Source organism: Hetaerina americana, unplaced genomic scaffold (assembly GCF_022747635.1).
Source record: "Hetaerina americana unplaced genomic scaffold, ioHetAmer1.1.p SCAF_2, whole genome shotgun sequence".
Taxonomy (NCBI): domain Eukaryota; kingdom Metazoa; phylum Arthropoda; class Insecta; order Odonata; family Calopterygidae; genus Hetaerina; species Hetaerina americana.
In genome coordinates this window covers 51,710,840-51,734,862 of record NW_027286763.1, presented here as the reverse complement: position 1 = coordinate 51,734,862, position 24,023 = coordinate 51,710,840, and the positions used below count along the sequence as shown (strand labels likewise).

The following is a 24,023-nucleotide window of genomic DNA, read 5'->3' as shown; positions in this document are numbered from 1 at the left end:
GACCCCAACGACTTGAGACCGCTTCCTTGTGAGCAAGGTACAAGACGACTGCGACACTTGTTTAGCGGTGAAGCCAGGATTACAACTGAGGGGAGACTTGTGCAAGTGGCAACATATGTACTAAGAAATCGATGTTATGATGCTCAATTTTACCTGGTTGTTGGTAAATATAATACAGTATGAATCACATAGAAGCTCAAAAATTAATGATAAGTGGCAGCTTCCGTCAGGACCCTCTCCTTGGTTACACCCTCATCTCCTGAAACCTACGTCCGCTTTGTGAGGAAATACCCCCATTATGTGACGACTTTAACGCCATAAATTCTTGCGAACGATGGGCAGGTACGGTGTGGCGACAAAGATCCATCATGATGCACAAGGATGCTCACGAATCGCCCGCTCAACCGTAAATTATTTAAGGAAACGCCGCACTACCCTCCACGCTGGACGCGTAGGGCGGCGTAACATAGTCGTGGATTTAACCGCCCGGTCAAAATGCATATTAATGAAATAAGGGGAGGAGGCATACTCTAATCGTTTGCTGCATTTAGGTTAACTGCCCCTCTTTCGTCCCGATGGCTATTTACGGAACCATAGTCTAGCTTCTCGATATGAACCCACACACGCAGTAGCGGCGCTGCGTCGGCTGTGCACAAAAGGGGCAATCGTTCGCTCACTGCTCTCGGCTTTGAACACTCATGAGCGCTAGTCATTGCCCTCGTTCCTCACCACGCTGTGACAACGGTTACCTCTCGTTTCGTTGCACACGCGGGCTTTGATTCCATTTGATGTCTTCAGATTTGACGTTTGCTCAAACCCTCTAAAGCAGGAAAGACACATTTTCAACAGTGCGAGGCATGGTCCCCCCTCCCCCTCAGCACATAATGGAAGTCGCTCTGAATCGGGCCGAGTGCAATGACTTTTGAGCGGCAATTTACGGCTGATAGCGGCGGAGGATTAGGCGATATGCAATAAAGTGAAATGCGGCCGATTTTCCCTGTGGGTGGAGAAGTACTAGGGAATGCAAAGTCACAAGGGGATGAACCGAATGTAATATTCTATTTAAATTAATGTTAAAGGAGACCGACGATATGAGGACGATGTGAAACCTGAAAGGGTTTCTCTGAAAACTATGCGATTGCACGGTGACGTGGAAAAATTATGGCACGTTGAGTCATTATTTTTTAAATCAATGCACATCAGTCATTTCAGGTAAAAAAATTTTTGAACAAAGATATTTATGAACAGTATTGTTCTATTAAAATAAATGATAATATATTTATATATATATATATATATATATATATATATATATATATATATTTCCCGGTGGGGTAACGTCCTCGTCTGCCATTCCAAGGGTCGCGGGTTCGATTCCCGCCTGGGTGGGTTTTTCCCCTACCTAGGGCTTGGGTGTTTGTAAATTGTTAATAGTCTGATGTAAAGGCCGAAATGTGCTGTTTGCGGTATAATGCTAAATAAATAAATAAAATATTCGCTGCCAAAATATTTTTACTTACCAAATCCAGAATAAGACAGAATAAACAAAAAGAGGTATTAAATTAAAAGGGTCAAATTTTCCGCAATAGCCATTTGAAATATAACCAATTCAGCGCCGAAATGTTATGATTTTAACGAGCGAAAATTTAATGATAGCTCTTTTCTAATTATGAGAAATACCGTGCAGTTTTTTATTTGTTTAAATATTTCCTTAGAAATGGAACCAAACGCCTTCCTCATCGTTCGCGAAGTGTTTAAATCAGGGCAATTAGACAGTTAAGCATTGTTTTGGACTGTTGGTGAAATCGCACCTAAGAAAAGCAGTTTTTTTAATTGACTTTAATCATTCACTGCGTGGTTTTTGTATAATGATATAAAATCAAAGAAAATAATTTATCTGAATGCTTAGTAGGTAACTCGTTAATAATTTTTGATTTTGACGCGAGAGAGATAATTTTTTTCCAACGTTTCTCATCTCCTCCAACTGCTCTACTCATGTGAAGTAGTATGAACGTTTGATGGTCTTTCCAGGTTTTAGCATATATTACCCAGGAGGATGCCGACTCTTTCGTCCTTCCGTTTCGTAATCCTTTAATGAAAGCTCCCTCGTTGATGGAACTTCGTTGGAAATGACGGAAAGCACGCTCTTTGACCCACATATTTTCTGATTGTCTCGTTCCCATCCCCGTCCAACCAACTCCCCCAAGCGCAGGGTTATTAGAGAACTGAGGGTTGGAACCATTCCTGTCACGTGCAAAACAGACCAAAAACAAACGCACGAACTTTTTGTGGTAGTGGGGGCAAGCGCTCCCCTTCCCAAGCTCGACAGCATACATCCCTGGCGCAGTTTTCCATTAACTGCAGCGATATGATGCAATATTGTTCATCCTCCCGACAGAGTTGTTCTTGATGAACACACCTCGAATGTTTCAGATTCATTGCGAAGGATTTAAATGTTAGTTAAGAAAAATACCTACAAAGAGCCCCCTGATCCGTTAATGATGTCTTTGAACCAAAGCACCATAGGATTAAGGTCGAACAAGGGTTGAATTTTCAACCTACAGGTAAATAGCTCGAGTTGGGCGAAATTCTCCATAAAAACTACGAAAATTTTGCACAATAAATTTAACACAACTATTTTAACTAAATAATCGATATATGAACTAATATCCGTCTAAAAGGCTTGAATGGTCTGTACGTAAATATCCTAGATATTTCTTCCTCCATTCCTGGGGCCCTCTTATCAAAGCCGGAAATAAAATTAAATATCAATAAAGACAAAATATGTATAATTTAAATTAAATATTTTAACTTCATACCCTGGGAAATGCTGGCATGTTCAGCGTAAGAGCAGATTCGACGTCATTAGAAGTCTCTGGATGATGAAACTACAAGGATTTGTAAGTTGAACTAGAGTTTTGACAAATAACTCCAGGAGGCACGCCACCAGCCTCAATAAAACCACTGATAGTGTTTACACCGCTGGAAACGAATGATTCTCCAAGGGCAGATCTTGATTCATCGGACTCTATCATGGCGGGGATTCATCGGACCACTTTCTGATTCAAGACTATAAAAATATCAAAAGGAACGTTTCCTGGTTGATGAAAAAATGTCACTTAAAGTTCAATGCGATAAGTATGGCGTGAGAATCAATATTTTTTTAAAAATTACGCTGTTTTCGAGAAAGAGGAAAGTTTGATAAAGTTAAATATTAATAAAAGAAGTTCATAAAGTAGAGCAGTTGGAACAATTTACCTATCTCGGGAGTATTTTGAACCAAAATGGTCAAGGTAGAGGTAGGGACGCAAGAAAAATTGCGTTAGGCAAAGAAGCTTTCACGTGGAGGACATTGATGACAGAGACGTTTAGTAATGAGTTAAGAAAAGGCTCTTAAAATATTTAATTTGGAGCGTGATTTTGTACGACGCGGAAACATGGTCGTTGCAGCAAGGAGAAACTCCAACGTTGGATTTTTTCAAACATAGGTGTGGAGAAGGATGGAAAAGGTAAAATGGACAGATGGTAAAACAAACCAGGAAGTACTAAGGATGGTGGGGGAGGAAGAGGGATTGTTGAGAGAAATCCAAAGGATACAGGAAAGGTTAATGCAGAGTGTGTTGATTAGCGATGGGATATTGAAGACTAATAGAGAAGAATAAAACGTTAGACAAATGAGGAAGGTGTAGGAATCTGATATGGCCGGAATGAAGGTAGATAGAAAGTATGCGGAAATGAAGGAGGTTTTATTGTAGTTTCCGATGGCAGGTTGTTTTATTAGGAGAGATGAGAAATTAGAAATGAATCGTAGTATCGTTTTGTAGTCAGTGCCCTTCGAAAACCTACCTTAAGTGGTAGAATAAATAGTAACAAAAATTATTAAAGCACAGTGACCGACACGTATCGATCGGTGAGCAATCCGTGAACATTCAACTCGCAGTAATACGAAAGATCCTGCTTCGAATATCACCTGAGTATGTCGAGTATTTCCTGAAAGTGATTTTTTTCGAGGATTGAAATCACGAGATTAACTGAGTTCAGAGAATGATGGTTGCTACAAATATTAGATGAAAACTTCGTAAAATTGAAGCACTATTTCCAGGGTATTATAATTACACGCTTATATAGATAATCGAGTGAATGTGCTTCAATCATCGCGGGAATAATCCGAAATTTACTATATGAGGACGCCACGCGACGCTGTAATCAGCTGACCAAAGGGAAAAGAACAGACGGAACGGATTGCCCGCGTCACGTCACAGGGGCGTAAGGGTGGGGACATTCGGAATTTCGGGGAATGGGGAATTTCGTGTGGGATCGCTAAGAGAAGTGCGGGGAAGGGGTCGAAGTCAGAGCTCTTGGGCTAGTTGAAGCGTAGTATTATATATTTCACGCGTGATCACATCATTTCCCAAATATCAGGCGGAAAAACAAGGTACATTGACAATTTTTCCTAGGTATCCCGATTCCATTGTGGGTACTATTTAGAGAACGCTTAGTATGCCGTCCGTCGGATGGGAAGTTAAATTGTAGGCATCTTTCGTGAAAGAGTAGGTTAATTCCGACGCTGAGTTTCTCTCCGCCCTTCTTCTATTCCCTGAAAGTCCTAACTCAGCCAAATTCTCAACCAATCCATAATGGCAGAAATGATCAAAACGTGTCGGCCGACTCCCCTGATGACTACTCCCACGCTTTTACTTTCATGAACTAAAAATATAAAAACAAAGTTCGACGTACGTTAACACAGAGTAGCGAGAAATAAGAAAATTTTAGGTGCGGTTGTTTGGAATTCCAAATCCCATCTTGCGTGCCACAAACGGACTAAACGCATTACACATAAGCATTGCTCTAACACTTAGGAATGGTTGGGCCATTTCAATTGGATTCCCTACTTTTTCTCTCATTTCATAAATTTGTGGAATATGCAAGGGCATTGTAGTGTTTTTTTAAGTCCAAGAGGTTTTTCCAATATTTCTGTTCAGTAGCCGCCATACGGCACCTGGTCTGTCACATCCACTATAAGCACTATTGTATTGAATTGAATATCAACTTATGTAACGTATTGACCTCAATCTCTAAGTTATAATTCCTTGTATGGCATAATATCAACATTCTCACTAGATGGACTCGTCTCCATGAGTTTAGTTTAAAATATTTATGATCTGAACATATCTTAGAACAAAAATACTCAAAATATTTAATAAAATAATTTACCCTTATATAGTTATGATAAATCCCCAACTTCGAGCGGTGTGGAAATATTTCACTGGGCTTACCATTATTAGCTCCGTGTCCATTATCAAACATTCTGTTTGGGATTGGCGATGGGTGATGATGGACAAATACCTTCCGAATCTTTCGTTACGAAGGTCTCTCCAACAGCAGTTGATCTGTTTGAAGAATGATTTCACTTCACTAACACTGATTTTATTTACCGTTTTCGCAAAACGAGATGAATTAAAGATTATAAGGGGAAAATATGCCTTAAGCATAGATTTATGACGCCGCCAATTCGTTATAATATTAAGCGCATGCTATTTTTTAAATTTTCGATGCGCACTTGTCATAATTACTCACGATATCAATCACGCGAATATAATTTATATATAAACAGAAATCTGTTTTTAGCCTGTTTTAAGTAGTACATAAATCGTCTATGAACTAGATTTGTCCATATTTTCCAATTAAAAATTTCATTTGAAGTAAAAGGAATAGTTTTTTTAGAAATAGAAAATTTATGAACGATGGATACTAATAAATTTTGAATAAAGTTTTCAAGAATCGGTAGAGTTTTGTCTGAAACTTCTCCCCACATTTGGTCCTGGTAAAATTATTTCAGGATCAGTTTCATCTTCGTAGTTTTTTGTACCTTCTACCAATCCATTCTATAATCAATAATTTTGTTGAAAGGAAGATGAAAAATATGGCTTGATTAAAACATTTGGAAGTCCAAGACTGAAAATGCTCTGTTTGAACAAGGTGTTGTTCGTACTGTTAGGGACTGATGGTGAGGTCTGAAGAAAGCCGGAAAAAACCTGCCGTCAGTTGATCGAGTATCTTATATGCATTCTTGTCATGGATATCATCAAGAATTTTGATGCAGTTAAAGTACCTATTAGGGGAGGCGACTGATAGCCGAGGTAACTTGTGCCATTAGGGATGGATGAATAATTTGGTAGGGGTAGTAATAACAGGGTATGCAGTAAGGGTGGATAGAAACGTGGAGTCAGCATTTCTCTACTCAGATGTCAAACATCAAACGCCTTAAGAGAAATTAGACAGAATTCCTTGCAATTAAAAAAATGTTACACCTTAAAATTGGTTACAGTTGTATGATGGTGATGGTAACAGGTAATACTCTTATGCCCACATATAGATTTTAGCCAGAATTCATTTTAAATTCCTTGGCTTAAGATTTTACTAATCATGATTATAAGTATTAAATTAATTTATTTCATGAAAAATAATGCCATATGCACAGGGCAACGTAGGATCTGAGTAACTTGCCCTTCTGGTTAGCCAGTGAGTAAGAAACCCATCTCACCATGCAGACCAGTGGCAACTGATGGAAGGCATGATGGTTAGGAGGAGCCCCTCATCAATAAATACCCAACAGCATATAAAATTATTAAGTCAAGGAAAATGATAGGAGTAGTTCTTACACTGTCCCCTATAAATTTGATTAGATATCAGATAATTGTTTAAGTTAATGCCTGAAAGACCTATTAATTCATGTATACTATCCTAGTTTAAATTCCCAGTTCTATGAAATTGTGAGGTAAACCCTGATTCAATTCAATTAATTAGGAGCTCTTCCATCTTCTAGGATCATTCGGCTATGATGAGAAACTGGGGACCTGCTCCATTCTTGACGACAGTGAGCATCGTTCCTCCAAGACAGCACTCTTCATCACAGGTTTCTTGACCCCCTGCATTGTTATAGTTGTCTGTTATGCCAGAATATTTTGGGTTGTGCACAGGTAAGCAAAACGAGTAATTTTGAAAGAATTTTTGGTAAACTTGCTCTAGATTTTATTTCAATTTATTTTAAATGTTGAAGCAGATATTTAAATATTACCTTAAATGTACATTTTAAATAGTTACAAAAGTAGAATTAGAAGAACTTTTATCGTGCCATATCTGTGAACACCTTGCTGTCCAATTAAACATCAAATATTTGGTGATGAACTTAAAAAAGTGGTGAAAGTTGTGCATTTACTTCTAATGTCCTCTTCAAATATTTTCTTATTTAATATCACTATAATAATGGTCACTACATATCAGCTTTTCTGTGAAATATCCAATCTTCTGAAAATAGAAGATCATGCCTATGTAATTATTGATGTCATTAAATTTAATTTCTAGCTCTGAGAAAAGAATGAGGAAGCATGCAGCATCTTCAGCGAATAACAAAGGGGAAGAGGATTCAAGAAAGAAAAAGAGTGATCGTGAAGCCAAGACAAAGAGGAATGAGTGGAGGATTACAAAAATGGTTCTTGCCATATTCCTCTCCTTCCTCGTGTGCTATTTACCAATAACAATTGTGAAGGTGACAGACAAAGACGTTTCATACCCAGGTTAGTCTTCACATAATAAAATACTTTCATGATAGAGAACCTTCTGCCAGACAATTTTCACATCACGTTGAACCATTTAACCTCATTATTTTCTCTTTTATTTGCAACCAGGATTCCATGTGCTTGGTTACATACTGCTTTATTTGTCAGCCTGTATAAATCCCATCATATATGTTATCATGAATAAGCAGTACCGTCAAGCATACAAGACAGTTCTTCTATGCAGAAGACCCAGATTGCTATCATTCACTGCTCCTCCACCAAGCAGTCTAGCAGGTGAGACTCAGACGTCAAGTGTTTTCTTCTAAATGCCATGAATATATCTTAATTAATTTACTACAGATATGTACATCATCTGGCATCATGGTGAAAAAGGTAACTACTTAAGCCACAGTGTAAACGGAGAATGGCATTTTTAGGGCATTTTAAAGAAATCCATGTGTTTGTACTGAAATATAAATTGAAGTGATAATAATATTTAGGGTTTTCGGTACCTATTCAATAAAAAGTCTAATCAAATTGAGTTTTGGGTGCAACCACTCAGTCTGCTTTATGGTCTGATGCTAATTTTGTTCACCTCATCCATGAAAGCCATACCTGTCATGAAATGAAAGGAAGTCATAACTACCAAGGTTGTGCTCCAATTTTCTTCTAAAATGAAGGAATTTCCTTAAATAAATATGTGAATATTTCAATCAAAATTATAAATGAGGGAAAGCTACAGTAAATGTTACATTTTTGAGTTACCATGGTTAAAAATTGCAGAAAACTTGGATGTTTCACAAAAATATTCGCTAAACAAATGAGATTGCGCATCATGATACTATGAAGGCCACTTAGGATGATGATAATCGTCATTTTCTGAGTTAACTCTTTTGAGTATTTTCATCCCATTGAATTTTTATAGACCCATGTCATGGCAACAGCTGTCATTTGTTATTTCGGAAACCTTACCTAAATTTGAAATTGGATACAATCTTTTTTACAATTCCTTTTTAAAAGTAAAAAAAAAACTTCTTCTCCAATGCATGTTTGGAAGATTAACTTTTTAATAGTGTATGAAAAAGTCAAAAGTGATATTTTAGGGGCACATCTCCTTGCTTTTCTAAAATGTTGAGTCATGGGATAACCTATTTACAACACTAAAATAAGGAGTCTGTGGTAATTCTAAGGAAAACTGACCATGTATGTGCCCTGGAATCATTTCCCACTGATTTGGCATCCTCGCAATACCAAGAAAATGTGCCATATCAAATCCAAATGAGGTAACCATCCTCTCAACTACCCATTTGAATAGAAAGTGTAATTCATGCATAACCGTTCTTTTGGCAGACAAATCAAAAGAGCTCCACAATAGCAAGACACTGGTATCTCATGTTTCCTTAGCAATGACTCCAGTTAAAGGCAGCAAAGTGGAAAATATGTGTGAAGAAGACCTACCTGATGTTTTTGATGACAGTATGTGAAAAATGGTGTTCATGAACTCAAGTATTATATATGTAATAGTACAATTTGTGGGTATGAAAGATTCTGAGACCAAAGAATTGAGTGAAAAAATCTCAAAAGACAGCAAAGTGATTGTTTACCAGTTTTCTGTTAAGTGACTGACTTTCTTTGCAATCATGTGTGCATTAATGCCAATGTTGGCATCAGAGAGACCAAATACCCTTGAAGAAACAACAGGGGTCACAGTGCTCAGGCCTATGTGCTGTATATTAAGGGTAACCATTGGTTTTGTGAATGACTTCTCCCTTATGAGTGACACCACCAAAAGCCTTCTTTTTAGATTCATATGGTTATGTAAAGGTACATCTTGAATTTATAAGAGTGCTATTCACCTGAGGAAAAAAGAAGTGTATGAGTGAAAGATTTAAAAAAAGACTAAGTATCAAAATATTTCATGTAATGTAAAATTCTCATGATATTTTTACGACCTATTTATTAATTCGATAGCTTGTATACACATTTTCAAGTCATTAAATCTTGTCAAATTTAATAAAATTCATATACAGGCATATATATTTCCTGACCAAGAAGCTGATAGGATATCCTTACTCTTTTATATTCATCTAGAATGTAAAGAAAAGCAAAAATAGTAAAAGCAACTCTAAGCTACAATGACTGGTAACAATATTTTTTAAAAGGACATTTTTATTGTTCGCCAATGTCCATAGCTGTGATGTTGAATTCATGAAATTTTGGCTTCCACCAAGATGTTCAATAAAAATGTTAATCCACAACTACTAATTTTTGTATACGTCATCTCAATTATACAAGAAAACATCCAACTCTTTTGATAATATGAGAAAAAGAGAGGCACACAGAGGAATAATCATGTTTATTGGATTTCATTTATTTTCTAACTGCATGTGACAAAATCGAGCATATTTGCATAATTAATGCAGAAGCTGCAGTGAAGCTTTATCTATGGTAGCAATACTTCCCTAACTACATACTAATAATTATATTAGTGGAACACCATGAGTGCAACTATCCGTTCACTCGGCATTCATTCTCAATCATTCTAAAATGAATTATTCTATTTTATTTAACTAAATTACTTTCATGGCTTAGGTACCTGCCCTGTGGTCCACTGATGGGCCTCAATGCATTTCACAATGCTGGTTAATTGCATTTTCTTTGATATAACAAGTCAAAGTGAGTAATAATTGCCAATTATTTATTAACAATAATATCATTTTAGTGTAGCATTCTATTTCCCTCATATTATCTGGGTAATCTAAAACAATTGTATGGAATGGCTCTTAATAATTTTGACGGGGTCAGAAGTAAAATTTTAGGACCTTCTATTTTTCAAAAACCTTTATTTCTGCTTCCCAAGTTTCCAGCTAGAGTTAAGATGATCATCAAGACATGACTGTTGCGCAATGACCAGCCGGTGGCACAGAGCTTTTGTCTGGCTTTTTGTCTGGCTTCCACTCTTCTTGATTAGAAGGGAACCCTAGTCTTCTCTGAACTCCCCTAATTTCTAAATTACATTTTCTGGCAAGCGCAAAACACTTGTCACATTTGGCCTGGATAACATGAGTCACCTCCTCTATTTTTTTATTACATATGCATAGCTGAAAGTAAAGTTACTCTGAGTAAAAAGGGCTTAACATGTTCAAAAGTCGTTTAATTTGCTTCTTTGTACCTGGATGAAGTGACATTTAATTTCTCATTTCCCCAGCCCTTTAAGTTTATTACCTCATGTTTACCTTAATTTAATTCCAATTACTATAACTCTAAACAGACTGAAATGTTGCGCAGAAGCATAACTTTGCATAGGTCATCTATGCTACTCATTTCTATGTATATTGCCTGGTCGGTAAATAATCTTGTCCCTGCCTCCAGGGGTTTTGAAGTCATTGGATAGGTAATGATCTCTTAAGAGATCACTGAATATACTATTTTGTTAAGTACTGTTTGAATATTTAAAAGAAAACATCCTTGTAGCTGTAGTGAGTAATCTGAATTATTCCATTTGTTCACTTTCTCCACCTCTCTTTACTCATTAGATGCAACGGCTGCTGGGGACACTAAGCCATCCTGAGTTGTAGATGCACCATTTTCCTGCATGTTGCACCACAATAGTTCCTAGTGGATTGTTCTCATTCACCGATATTGATGGGAAGGCAAATGTCAATCATTGACATTTGCCTGCTCTGAACTTAAATAAAGTGCCTCAGAAATGCTCAACATCAAACGTGATGGACATTATGCCAACCTTACCACTTTTCTTCAAAGCATGAAAGAGGAAAGTAGTACAGGCTACCTTAAAAAGAATCCTCATTTTTTTCAGATTTTATATTTTTACAGTGAAAACATTTAATAAAATAAATATTATTCTTGTCAAAAACTATGAGTCCTAATTCAACAAATTAGGTCCCAAAAATTTGAATAGACGGATTAACTTTACCTAAGCCCTTCTAAGCAAGACTTCTAGGACCTAAAAATCGGGTAAATTTATCCCTTGGAAGCAGCATTGATTCATGGTAGGTATTGTGCAACTGAGAGTTTTTCAAGACAGTTTCATCAAATCGCAGCACACCATCAAACCACAGCTGTCATTGGATCATGATCAACTGGACGGCAGGTGAAAATTGCACAAGGATAATTCCAACAAGAGCAGTTAAAAATCATATTTTGGTAAGTTAGTTTGAAAAAACTGACTCAGGGGAGTTATGTATTCAAATGAGGTACAAGTTGGGTAAGTTGGCTTCTTATAAAACCTAAGTGAATAATTTTGACTCAAAATTAGGTTTGAAAGTAAAGCACCAAATAAAGAAATTATTTCTGATATTTCTATATTATTTGCATGAAATGCACTGGTTATTAGACATGTAGGTGAGCACTGGAGTGAGAGTGATGAGCTTACTGCAATATAATTAAAAAACAATCATGATGTTGATGATAATGAAACCTGAATATATTGCAACAATGAAGTTCCCATGCTGATGAGATACTAAAAGTATAAGAGGAGGGTTGGTATGATTGTATCTTGGAATAAATAAAAAATGGTAAGGGAGAAAATTTTAAATATATCTATCCTAAAAGGAATTGAAATGAACTTTTGACAAAAGGCAAAAGTTTGATGTTCACTCTTTATGTAGATTACAATTGCTAGTGATCCAATATGTGAAATCAGGCAATAAGCTATAATGAAATAAGAAGATAGGGGAGAGGAATGCTCTTTATTACTCTTGATCTTTGATGTACAAAAAACCTTAAGAATGCAGCGATTGAGATAGTGAAAGATGAGAGAGAACAAAAATCTCGTGGCTTGTGGATGAAATATCCATTTTTACAGAAAAAAAAGATAAAAACAAAATTATTGGTGTGGAGGACAGAGCAAGAAATATTACAATCCCAAGATAAATCACAGCAAAAATATGGTAATCATCTGAGGTGGAAGTATTATATTTTTCAAATATATAGCATGGGTTACCAGTAATGATCAGGAAAAGTTTTGCGAAGGAGATGATGATGATGAGAGAGGAGGAGGAGATAGTATGGACGGTTCCCACTGAAAGGCTGGTCTCCTCACTGATAAGGGCGATGGTTAAACACCTGTCTGAGTTCACAACAATTTTCACTTTGGCCACCTGAGCATCGGTTCAAGCCGTCGTTGGGCGTCCGACACAGTGCGCATCTTCGACAAGCTTCCAGCCTTCCTTAAACATTTTGTGCCACTCAAAAACTCTTGTGTGGCTTAAGGCATCATCCCCATAAGCCTGTTTAATTAGTTCAGGGGTCTCCGACACAGATTTCCTGAGTTTAATGCAAAACATCATAGTGTAGCGTTGCTCGACGGTGCGCTCCATGCTGGCGTGACAACACCACAAACAATCACACATCACAAAAATCCACCCCCATCTCCACGCATGCCCGGAAGCGACTGAACTAAAGTGCGCCAGAGTGGTGGGGGGCTCCTCTACCAAGCCGACTGGTCGGACCCCCATCCACCACTCCGTTGAGACTACAGCGAAACAGTCACGATACAGTTACTGTACGGACCCTGTATGTTATGCATTCATTTCAATCATCTGAAGTTAATGAAACATCGAGTCTTGATACAATCTTGTTATGAAAATCACTGAATTTGATAGCATATAAGATGCATCCCTCTTTCAGTTAGGCAGATTCAAGAATAAAAGTTTTACAATCTGTGCATATAAGACCAAGGGATGATTTTGAGACATATTTTTAAGTTTCTCGTAAGACATAAAATTAAATGATATAATTCAGTTCTTGACAAATATGAATATCAGAAAAGGAATGAATGGACTTATGGCTTCTAATTTTTTAAGAACTCAAATGCCTACGAATATTCAGTTGATTTCATTTTTAGTTGGACATATTACCCACTTTTCATTTTTAGAAAGTAGGCAATTAAGCTTAGCAAAGACCTGTGAAAGTGCCATCACGAGAAGAATGGACTTGAGATGCATAAATCAGCAAATGAATTAAACATTGTCAAAGAGTGACAAAATATCAAACAATCTCAATAAATTTTATTCTTAAGAGAGAAAGTTAAAGAGAAAATCAATCACCACCACCATATTTATTAAAATGTCCATTTAATTCTAAATTAAGAATTTATTTAGAATAGAATAATAAAATTTATTTAAAATCTAAATTAAAAATGTATAAGATTAATAACACAACTTCAAAAAACTGCATCCAACTGATTAGGAAAAAACAATGTTTTACACACACACACATGAGCTCAACCATATTTGAAAGCCAATGAAACTAATCACTTTATTTGGACAGCAATTTATTTTTCATTCGCACAAGAAAATCATTTATTACAGAAACATGCCAATTAGATGGTGTGAAAATATAAGAACTTAAAATAAATAATTAATGATAACAGAACATTCCAAATCAGTAAATCAAATATATATAATCTTATTTAAGACTGCATGAAGAAATTACCTCTTTGCCATAGATCATTAATTTATTGATACCAGGTTTTGATCTGACACCCTCAATACAATTACTATTACAAATAGTATTATACTCATTACCTTATGTACAAAATGCCCTCTTTTCAGATCTCTAAGTTTCCTAGGTAGGAATATAATAAACAGCACTGACCTGACATTACTCAAATTAATTTCACTATAAAGATATAACTTTCCTTTTTGCCAAAATCAAGATATCATTCGGTCACTTCTTTTTCATGAATACATTCCACCAAAGATAGATAATATTATTTTGCATGTAGACAGCAAGTTGCTAAAATAAAAACAAACAAGTGAGCCATGGAAGACATCTAAGATTTCATTGTATATACGTTTATTTGTATCCAAGAAAGGGAAAGCAATGGGAGGGGAACAACACTCATGATTCCATTTGTCTCAGTCAATTATAAGATTTATCATTACAGCAACAGACAATATTTGCAAAATTATAACTCTACATCGTGGGAAATAATGTTTCATAGGGAAAATGAGGTACCACAATTTCTTTTTGGGCTTCATTTGTAGTCTCTAGTCATGCTTGGAAACCACTGTGGTTATTAAAACTCCATCATGAAAATGGGAGTCTTGGGCAAGGGGAAAAAATTGTTTAGTAACGGTGCTCTTATCTCGAAATGAATACTTTGCTTATTTTTATCAGGGGAGTATTCTCAGCAAAACTTTTACAATAAGTGACTTAGCCCACAAATATTTTCCTCGATGGTTGATTCTAATGGTAGAAACATAATACACCTCAATGTACACCATGTAAAAAATGCATTTCTCCATCAAACCAATCATTGATACTCATAACTTGAAATGCACATTTTTTATTTGGCAGCACTGTGAATACAGAGATGAGTGAAAAAGTGAATGCAATATTAAGGCCAACTTTTAAGGTCTTCCTGAAAGTGAGGATGGGTAAGCGCTTTCCTGAATCTCACACTTCAGGGAAATATATGGTATTTTTTTTAAGACTGTCGTGCATTACTTTGTACTGGTGGACATATTAGCCATTCTGAAGACCAACTTAACTCCGCAAGAAGTACTTTCCTGCCACCTATCAAAGTTGTTTGGAAAAACTATTCAATTTTGCATGCTTGGTCAACATTTTGGTCCATTTGGTGCATATTTTAGTGTGATTATGGTAACTTGATGGGTTAGTAGTGTATTCATGGAATGTACATGATTGAATATATGCATGAAGAAACTCAAGAAATGGATGCAGATTAATATTCTTCTAGGTTGGTGTTTCGTATTTCAGAATATGTTCTTTGTGAAAAATTGAAACATTAAGCAAGAGTGCATTTAGGGATTTATGTTTCTTGGCTGCAACTTATTTACAAGAGCATATATACAATAAAAACTTTCAATTACAATCTCTGTTGAATTTCAGCATTGAGCTTGGGGTTGAGCATTAGAGATTTAATAGTAAGTATGTCAGTTGGCAGCACCAGTGGTATCATGTACTATCTAGCAGTTTTTTCCAGGTCATTTTTGTAAGCTTGTGATGCATTGACATCAGCTAATTAAACAGATGACTCTAATTTAGGGACTAAAAGGTTCATTTAAATTTGTGAAATGAATGTAGGATTGGAAAGGGAGGACTTAAAGTGATGGTAGAGCAAAAGCTTCCTTTAATGACAATCCCCATGTTTTGGGTGAATCATCACAATATTCCCTTATTTTAAATTACTTCCAAGCTTTTAATACATTTGAAGGCAAAGACTCAAGGACTCAGTACCTTAAAATGTAAAGAACATGTAAAACCATTCATAAAGGAAATCAGGTCTAATTAGACACTTAAAACAGTATTGAACTTGGGAGCTAAGGCATCAACTAAAGCGATGACTGCATCAAAGCCTGCAGTCAGAATCTTGAAGTAATCACGAATGACCTTGGATGAAAAATGTAGTGACAAATATAAGGAGGTTGAATAATCACTCTTCAAAAAAAGAAAATTGAATGCAAACGGGTTCAATGCTTCAGAATAGTTGAGTAGTAGTAGTAGTTTTTGGGGATGCTACTGACAGCCAAGATCATTTGCGCCATTAGGGATGGGCAGGAAAGGATAAAGGGTAGAATGAAATCCATTGTCGTCATTAGCCTACTCTTAATGAAAGGCACCAAGGGATCCGCCAGTTAACGTCCCATCTGATGGACTGCGTACTCACTCAAAAGTGCTCTCCACAAAGCATTTCAAGTAGGGAAAATATCTACTGCCACCACGATAGACACCTGGGCCCTCTGGGTGGGAAGCCAGTGTAAGCCAGCACATCATTCCAATCCTCTCAGAATAGTCGAGGAGTGATTATTACAATGCATACTCAATACATTCAAGCCTCTACTTGCGATTCCGAAAGGGAACCATTTTAGCTGAAATGTCATCCCTCACATCTAACATTCCCAGATTCACTTTGAATTCAAATAATACTGTATACAATATGTCACCCAAAACTTGCATGATAATAATTACTATATGCAATCAGAAGCAAATGTTTAGAGTCAGGCAACTGAGCATGCCACACAATATTTTATTTAATGTTCCAATTCCACTTTTATTTTGCATAGTAAGTATTTTAATATTAAAAGTATTTACATTGGCAGAGTCAGTTTAGACAATATATAATTCAAAATCTTCCAAATCAGATGTTTCCAATATTATTTTCATTGATTCCTTTACATCAGTATTAGGGTCTTACCCTATAGTTAACGACTGAGTTATCATTCATTATTTTATGAAACTCCATGTCAAACTAATTTCATATCAAATAATATTGTGATGAAAAAAGTTGCTTCTTTCTTGCATCCTATCCCAAAAATGCCAATAAAAATTTATCGCATTGTGCACCGAACCTTGAAATGTCCCTCCCATGCCTTAAATCGTAGCAAATAATAATAATAATTAGCAAGATTCACCAGGTCAGTTGCCATTCAGGTTACGATTTTTGCTAAGTGAGCATTGTATATAAAATGGCTGCAAATCTTATTTTTATTAGAGAATTTCAGGCATGTAATCCTTCATTATTCCACAATAATGACAAGCTAATACCTACTTTTGTCGGTGGTTCCTGTTTCCAAGCTTATTTTTATAAATAACAGAAAAACTTTTCTCACTAATTGCATTCTCTTTATCAAGGAGCACTGTATCCCCCCCTTGCATCCAAACACATTCCTAATGCAAACTTGTCGCATCTACTAAATATTCAACCAATGAACCACACAGTCAATTTGTTTTCATGTTTTTCTTTGTAAGGATTAACGAGATGACAATGATGTCTCTCTGCCAACACCAGAGCTCACTTATTTGGATTTTAAATACATGAATAGGTTTTGTTTACACTAAAAAATGTGTTTCATTCCCACACATATGCAACATTAAATTACAACCAAAAGATATCAAGACGCCTGACAGCAAAGCTACATTTTTACTCTTTATAATGCTCCCTAAAATACTGCGCACCCAGTCAAAATGATCACCATTCATGACCTTTAACTAAAGAATTTCTTTTTTGAGAAAGTCAATCCTGAAGGCTACATCTTACAGGCCTGAGGTCCTGCAACAATGATCCATAATGAAATCTAGCTGTACAAGATGACCAGATATTTATTTCAAGTCAAAGGTCAATGCTGTTAAACAATAATAAAAATGATATTGGGCATGGATAAAACATGACAATTTTGACCTGCAGTTGCTCATCAAGACCATCATCAGTTTATAGGTGCTGCAGAAGAATTTGACTTCTGTGCCAGATTGATTGGTCTGAGAATACAATGAAAATAATAACAGACTTAAATTCAAAAATGTTAAATTATGAACCTAGAAATAAATTCATAGCAATACAATTTCTGAAGCCAATTTAGTCTTCAACAAAGATTCTAGAGGTAGAAGAAGAAATGATGTGATGGTTGAAACTAAAAATTCACCACTGCAAGTTAATGCTGCCATTATTAATAACATTACAAATAGTCTGCCATTTAATCAATCAATACCTTTCTGATAGATGAACACTTCAAATAAAAAATATCACCATTCTTACACTACAAAAGTTGAGGAAGAGATAACACTTCATTCCAAAATACTTAGCCATGCATTAACACAAGACAAAAAATGAACTTCAGACATTCATGATCACTTACATCTCTGAATCAGAGAAATGCATTAAACAATAACTTGAAAGGCAAAATCCCAAAGGCTTCAATGGCATGATTAGAACATAAACTTCAAAATCAACAAAATAAAATTACTCACATTTCACTCAGTCTTTCAACCAAAAATTTTGATTACCATTGCACATATATTGTTAAAAAAATAACACAGCCCCGAGAGTCGTCTACACTATTAATTTGGTGCAATAACAGACAAAGAAAAAATGAAATGAGAATCTTCAACCATGAAATTTTATGACAAATCATAAATCCACCATAATTAAATCAACATAAGACAATATACAATATTAATGCTTGAGCAATCCTTGCATTTCATTATTCAAATTTCATACCATATATGATTTCCCTTTAATTTGAAGGTTTGAGCAACAACCACATTAAGACTAACAAAAGTAATAATTTTTCAATGATTGAGAAGCTCTCAACATGCTAGATAATGTCAAAATCATCCACAATCAATCAGTATGGGCATACATTTTTTTTCTTAGGATTGAAAGCTATGTTCAAATTTCGTCCCTCAGTAACTAAAAAAAATGTTCCATCTTCAAGTGCCATTTTTATGCACACAACTACACACACACAAAAGAAACTAATATTCAAGAATGTCTTTGCTGTCCGCATGGAAATTTGCAAGTTATTGAAACAACTGTGATAATGTGCTCAAAGGACATAGAACTTCACCTAATATAGCCCGCATTAAAACCACAATAACCCATAATGTATAAGCATACTAAGATCAAGTTATTTATGAAAATGGTAACAAGAACTTGCATAATGGCGCATACATTATGAAATGAATATTATTCAACCATGAAATATATCACATCCAGTGAAAATTTTTTAAAGACCCATAACAAATACCCATAACTACAACTAAAACTATGAATGACCATTTAAATTTTACAAAGTAAAATTTGAAACCGCATGTTTTCGAGGCTCAATGACTTAGATAATCAATCTGGTTTTGGAAATAAATACCAAAACACTGAGAAATAAGATTCCATTATATATTGGCATATAATGCAACATAGGCTACATCTCTCAAAAAAAAAATAAAATAAAAACAATACCATGGGTCAGTTGCAACACTCACTGCAATTTTCAAGTTATAATACTGTTAAATCTACATATTCTTACAACTCTTACTAACTGCTGATAAATGGAAGTAAGCCACATTGAAAACGTGACATAACTGCAATTGATACAGAAACAAAGTAAAATCTTTCAAATGCATGCTCTCAAATACATAATGCTACCCTACTGGATGACATGAACAATTATGACACACATTTATTGAAGCAATGACACAACCATATTCATCCGAAAAATTCTTCCCTCTCCTCTTGAAAATGAGAAAATTAGGAACTAGTATGGCGAGGGCATGAACATCATTGGAGAAATGATTAATTATAATTATCACAAGTGGAAAAGTACAATTAGATCCCAATACTATTTTTTCACAATTGCAACTTTATCCTCAAAACACCTTTGAGACGGTCTAATTTTCTGTTCAGGAAACTAAATAATCACCTCGCTTCTTAACAAGAAAAAATTGCTCAAAGCCATACACAGAGAGAATTATATTAGCCTCAGCTAATAAAATTGGTATGACATCATTTAAAGATCACAATAACCATTCATTTTGTGTGTACCAAATTTTAGGCTCACAGGATCTTTCTGATTTAATTTATCTTCCAGGAAATCACCTCTGAAGCCTCTATTTTAATGGTGAAAGTTTTTCTTTAACTGCAAGGGTTATTTTAAAAATAAATTTCAATGAAAAATATGCTTAAAAAAATTGGGGACAAAGGCAATTGCATTCCACTTGGTAATAGTGCATTAGGTGAATCAAGCAAAAAACTTGCGTGTTTTTATAATTTCGCCATCCCATTGCCTTGGAAAAAACCAATGCAGAACCTCCAAAAAAAATCCTGAATAAATGAGCTTTCCCTTTAGTTTACCCTCCAGCCCATCAACTTGGAAAATTTAAAACTAATTACATAAACACATGAGCTGAAGGCTGGGAGATAATAGAACAGGAGTTATGCACAGATACCGTCAATAGGTTCAATATCAGACTCCAATTAATATAGCTTGCCAGTCTAGCAGGTGAAATGGCTAGGCTATAAATCTTTTTATTCATTGCTAAAACCAAATTTTTAAAGATTATGGAGGAGATAATAAATAATAGCATCTGGAGAGCATGCATGATGATTTGCTACCAAAGTTAAGATTTTAAAAAATATACAACCAAACTATAAAAGAGTTGTCAGGTGTTAAATATTTCTTAATGAAAGTGTCGAGATTGGCAGTCTTGGCCACCTGGGAAGACCTCTGGAATATGAAAAATTTGATGTAAACCCTAGTAGCCAGCAGGGACAATTACTCAATATGACTCAAACTTCTCACTGGCTGAGATCTATTTCACCAGACACCTTCCAAATATATTTTTTCATCTAGAATAATACATCATTTATTTCTGAGTGAATTTCAAATGCTATATCAGAATCTGGGATATAAGTTAATATGTGAGCACATAGAGGAGTTCTGATCATCAATTGTAACTCCAATCTGAAAATATTTTTAGTCGAATTTGCTAACAACTTATTGAAGAAACCAACAATAGTAAATTAAATTTCATTACCCAGAAATGGAAAGGATTTACCATCATTAAGTTAGGAGAAATGTCACTGCTTCTAATTCCCAGTAATCGGGAGAGAGTAGTTCGATTCCTGGAGATGCCTATTATTTCAAAGTCAGATGAAAAACAAGATTTTCTCACAAAATGCCTAGCAGCCACACACAAACTTTCAAATATAATCAGGTGTCATTGTTTCCCTGGGCATTTTATTTATACTATTGCTTAGTATACTATACAAGGTTAAAACTTCCATTAGTACCTCATAGTTTTAATTCAAGTCTATAAATGGCAGTTTGGCAAATGATTATTAATCATTAATAGATAATGGATTTTAGGTGCATTAATGTCCATCACCCAAATGGAATCACAAAGTTAACTCTCATGAGCCCAAATAAAAAAAAACATGAAGAGTTCTAATTTTTACACTAGCTTGACCTATAAGATGATGCATACCCCAACCCTTGATACTTGACACGTCTGGAAGATGTCCGGGGTTCATGTACACCGCTCGATTCATGACCAAGTCCAGTACCTGGTTCCCAAACATTGTCTTGAACCATACCATTTCCAGCATCACTCTCTGGAACTGGGGTGGGTGGAGATTCGGCCATCATTTCTGCAAAGAATTTGATGCAAAAATAAGAGTAATGCTATGAGAAATATGTCATTTTATGCAACACAACATGAAGATCATGGAAAACATTTTACACCATCCCCTCACATCAAAATTTGCCATTTGAAGTGAATACATCCCGCATTCAAAGCTTAATGAAGGTGCAACAGTGATATACTCACAGCAGGCTGGTGTGCGACAGCACACCGGCTGATGAGTTCTGCAACAGAAGTCAGTTATTGTTAGATTTCATCAGATGGTATGGAAAAAAATACATTTTTCCATTGCCCTGTTCAGTTTTTAGCTAACAAGTACCTTTTTCCCATATGCAGTTCAAAATTGACAAGTATCCATACTCATTACAATTACTCATTAACCTTTCTATATCAAATGGAAATTGTAACCGTTTCTGTCTCAAATTTTCATTTTTGTCACTTGACATTTTGCCCTTAATAATAAAGAAGTCTCTTGTGTTCAAGTTACCCATATGTGGAGTTTGAGGACTACTTGGTGGAACCCTCTTCCTCCGCTTGAAATCTTCAAAAGCCTTCAGTCTTGATTGGAGCCCATCTCTAGGTGCTTGGCCTAGCCTGACAGCTTGAGTGGTATTCCTGTGATTAACGAATGCAATTAATATAGAAAATGCATAATTTTTTTACTCATACACCAAAACAAATTACCATTCATTGACACACCATCAAGAAGAATATTATGTTTAAAAAATAACAAATTTAAAGTTAATGCATTTTCAGCAAAATAGAATTCATTAGATTAAATTTCATTATATTAGAAAAATGCAACAATTTCAGAGTGTAAAAATCATTCACCTTGACTGGGATTCGAACCCAGATCCCTCAATGTCCGGTCGAGTTTTTTGGCCAGTTAAGCTATCGAGACATCCTCTTAAACCTTGAAATTTTAGGATTGAGGGATCCGGGTTCGAATCCCAGTCAAGGCCAATGATTTTTACACTCTGAAATTGTTGCATTGAAATGCATATTAGCAGATGACTCCGTTAAAAGTTACTGTTGCGGCATCTTCCGCAGTTTCTTTGTAATAGATAGGATTAAATTAAATAAATAGGTGCTACGAACTCAAATAAATGGGGCTTTAAATAACTTTTATGACATTCTATATCATGGCATCCAGTTGTTCACTCCAATTATCACTAATAAAACCAGTAGTTTTCCTAGGTGGCTTAGCTTTGAACTGAAAAATGTAATTGGTACAAAGAAATTACAGCACAAATTATATAAACTAACTGGATTGCAATCAGACTATGCTAAATTTTCACTGCAAAGGTCAAAATGTGCTAAATTAATAAGGAATTATTACAACAGAAACATCACACAACTCGAGTCAGCATAATCCAAAACACTTTTGAAATCATGTCAGCAGTACGAGAACGACGGACAGACTACCCAATGTAATGCTTTGTAATGATCTTTCTGCTTGTTCATATGACGACATAGCAAACCTTTTTGCAATGTATTTCTCATCTGTGTATGTAAAATATACTAGTACTCCGCAAAATTTTCAAACTCACACCTCTATTTCTATCTCATCTATAACAATGTAAGTAGAAGACATCAAAAGTAAACTTTGCCAACTTGTCCTCCAAAAGGTATGTGGTCATGACGAAATCCCAGCCCTACTTCTGAGTATATATAGACGACCCAAATTTGCTCCAGAGGGTCATAAGTGGGTTTATGGTTATGACTTGGCAACTAAAGATCATTCACCCCAATGGAAGCTGCAGCACGAGCCAAGACCGAAAAAAGCGTGCCAAGTTTGGTCGAACGTGGAAGTTTTGCTTCCAGTTTTCTTCGATTGCAAGGGTGTGGTGCATCATGAGTTCTTGCCACAGGGTAGAATGGTAAATAAGGAACATTATATGCAAGTTATGCGCAATTTGCATGAAGCAATACGCCACAAATGCCCGGATTTGTGGAAGAACAAAAATTGGCTTTTGAACCATGACAACGCCCCTGCTCACACATTGTTACTGGTGCGCAAATTTTTGGCCAAAAACAACACACTAATGATGCTGCAGCCACCATCTTCCCCAGATCTGGCCCTCATTGACTTTTTCTTGTTCCCAAAACTGAAGAGGCCCATGAAAGGACGACGCTACGTTACAATTGACGAGATAAAGACTGCATTGAAGGAGGAGCTGAATAAGATCACAAAAAATTATTTTTTGAAGTGCTTCGAGGATTGGAAAAAACGTTGGCACAAGTGAATAAATCTAATGGGGATTAATTTGAAGGGGAGAAAATAGATATTCATGAATAAATAAATAATTTTTGAAAAAAAACACAATAGTCACAATACTTTTTGCACACACCTCGTATACTGACATCAATAAGGCTTTTGATACTGTTTGTCATGAGGTTCTTCTTAGAAATTTGGACGCATTGGGAATGAGGGGTACCTTACTTGACTGGATGGTAAGTTATTTGACCAACAGAGAAGTTGTATTAAAAATTAATGCATCCAAAAGTAAATGTTTCTATCCATCATCAGGCATTCCCCAAGGATCCCATTTGGGCCCA

At 35.7% G+C, this 24,023-nt stretch overlaps 2 protein-coding genes across 9 annotated transcripts in view; one reads left to right on the top strand and one right to left on the bottom strand.

Moving 5' to 3' along the window:
• moody (G-protein coupled receptor moody) overlaps positions 1 to 11,413 on the top strand; it is a 177,725-nt gene extending 166,312 nt beyond the window's left edge. For 4 of the 5 annotated variants that reach the window (XM_071585173.1, XM_071585172.1, XM_071585175.1 and 1 more), the window contains 4 exons: positions 6,827 to 6,980; positions 7,366 to 7,577; positions 7,689 to 7,853; positions 8,910 to 9,802. In XM_071585173.1, coding sequence (XP_071441274.1) covers positions 6,827 to 6,980; positions 7,366 to 7,577; positions 7,689 to 7,853; positions 8,910 to 9,043 — 665 coding nt within the window. In that variant the 3' untranslated portion in view covers positions 9,044 to 9,802. Of the gene's footprint in view, positions 1 to 6,826; positions 6,981 to 7,365; positions 7,578 to 7,688; positions 7,854 to 8,909; positions 9,803 to 11,095 lie in introns of those variants that run through there. The other variant, XM_071585176.1, reaches the window with a different exon arrangement.
• Positions 11,414 to 13,853: 2,440 nt separating this feature from the next.
• The window catches only part of LOC139687421 (G patch domain-containing protein 2), a 38,963-nt gene continuing 28,793 nt past the window's right edge, over positions 13,854 to 24,023 (bottom strand). For all 4 annotated transcript variants that reach the window (XM_071584549.1, XM_071584551.1, XM_071584552.1 and 1 more), the window contains 2 exons: positions 21,952 to 22,079; positions 13,854 to 21,471 (listed from right to left, as the gene is read on the bottom strand). In XM_071584549.1, the coding sequence (XP_071440650.1) occupies positions 21,281 to 21,471; positions 21,952 to 22,079 (319 nt within the window). In that variant the 3' untranslated portion in view covers positions 13,854 to 21,280. The remainder of the gene's footprint in view (positions 21,472 to 21,951; positions 22,080 to 24,023) is intronic.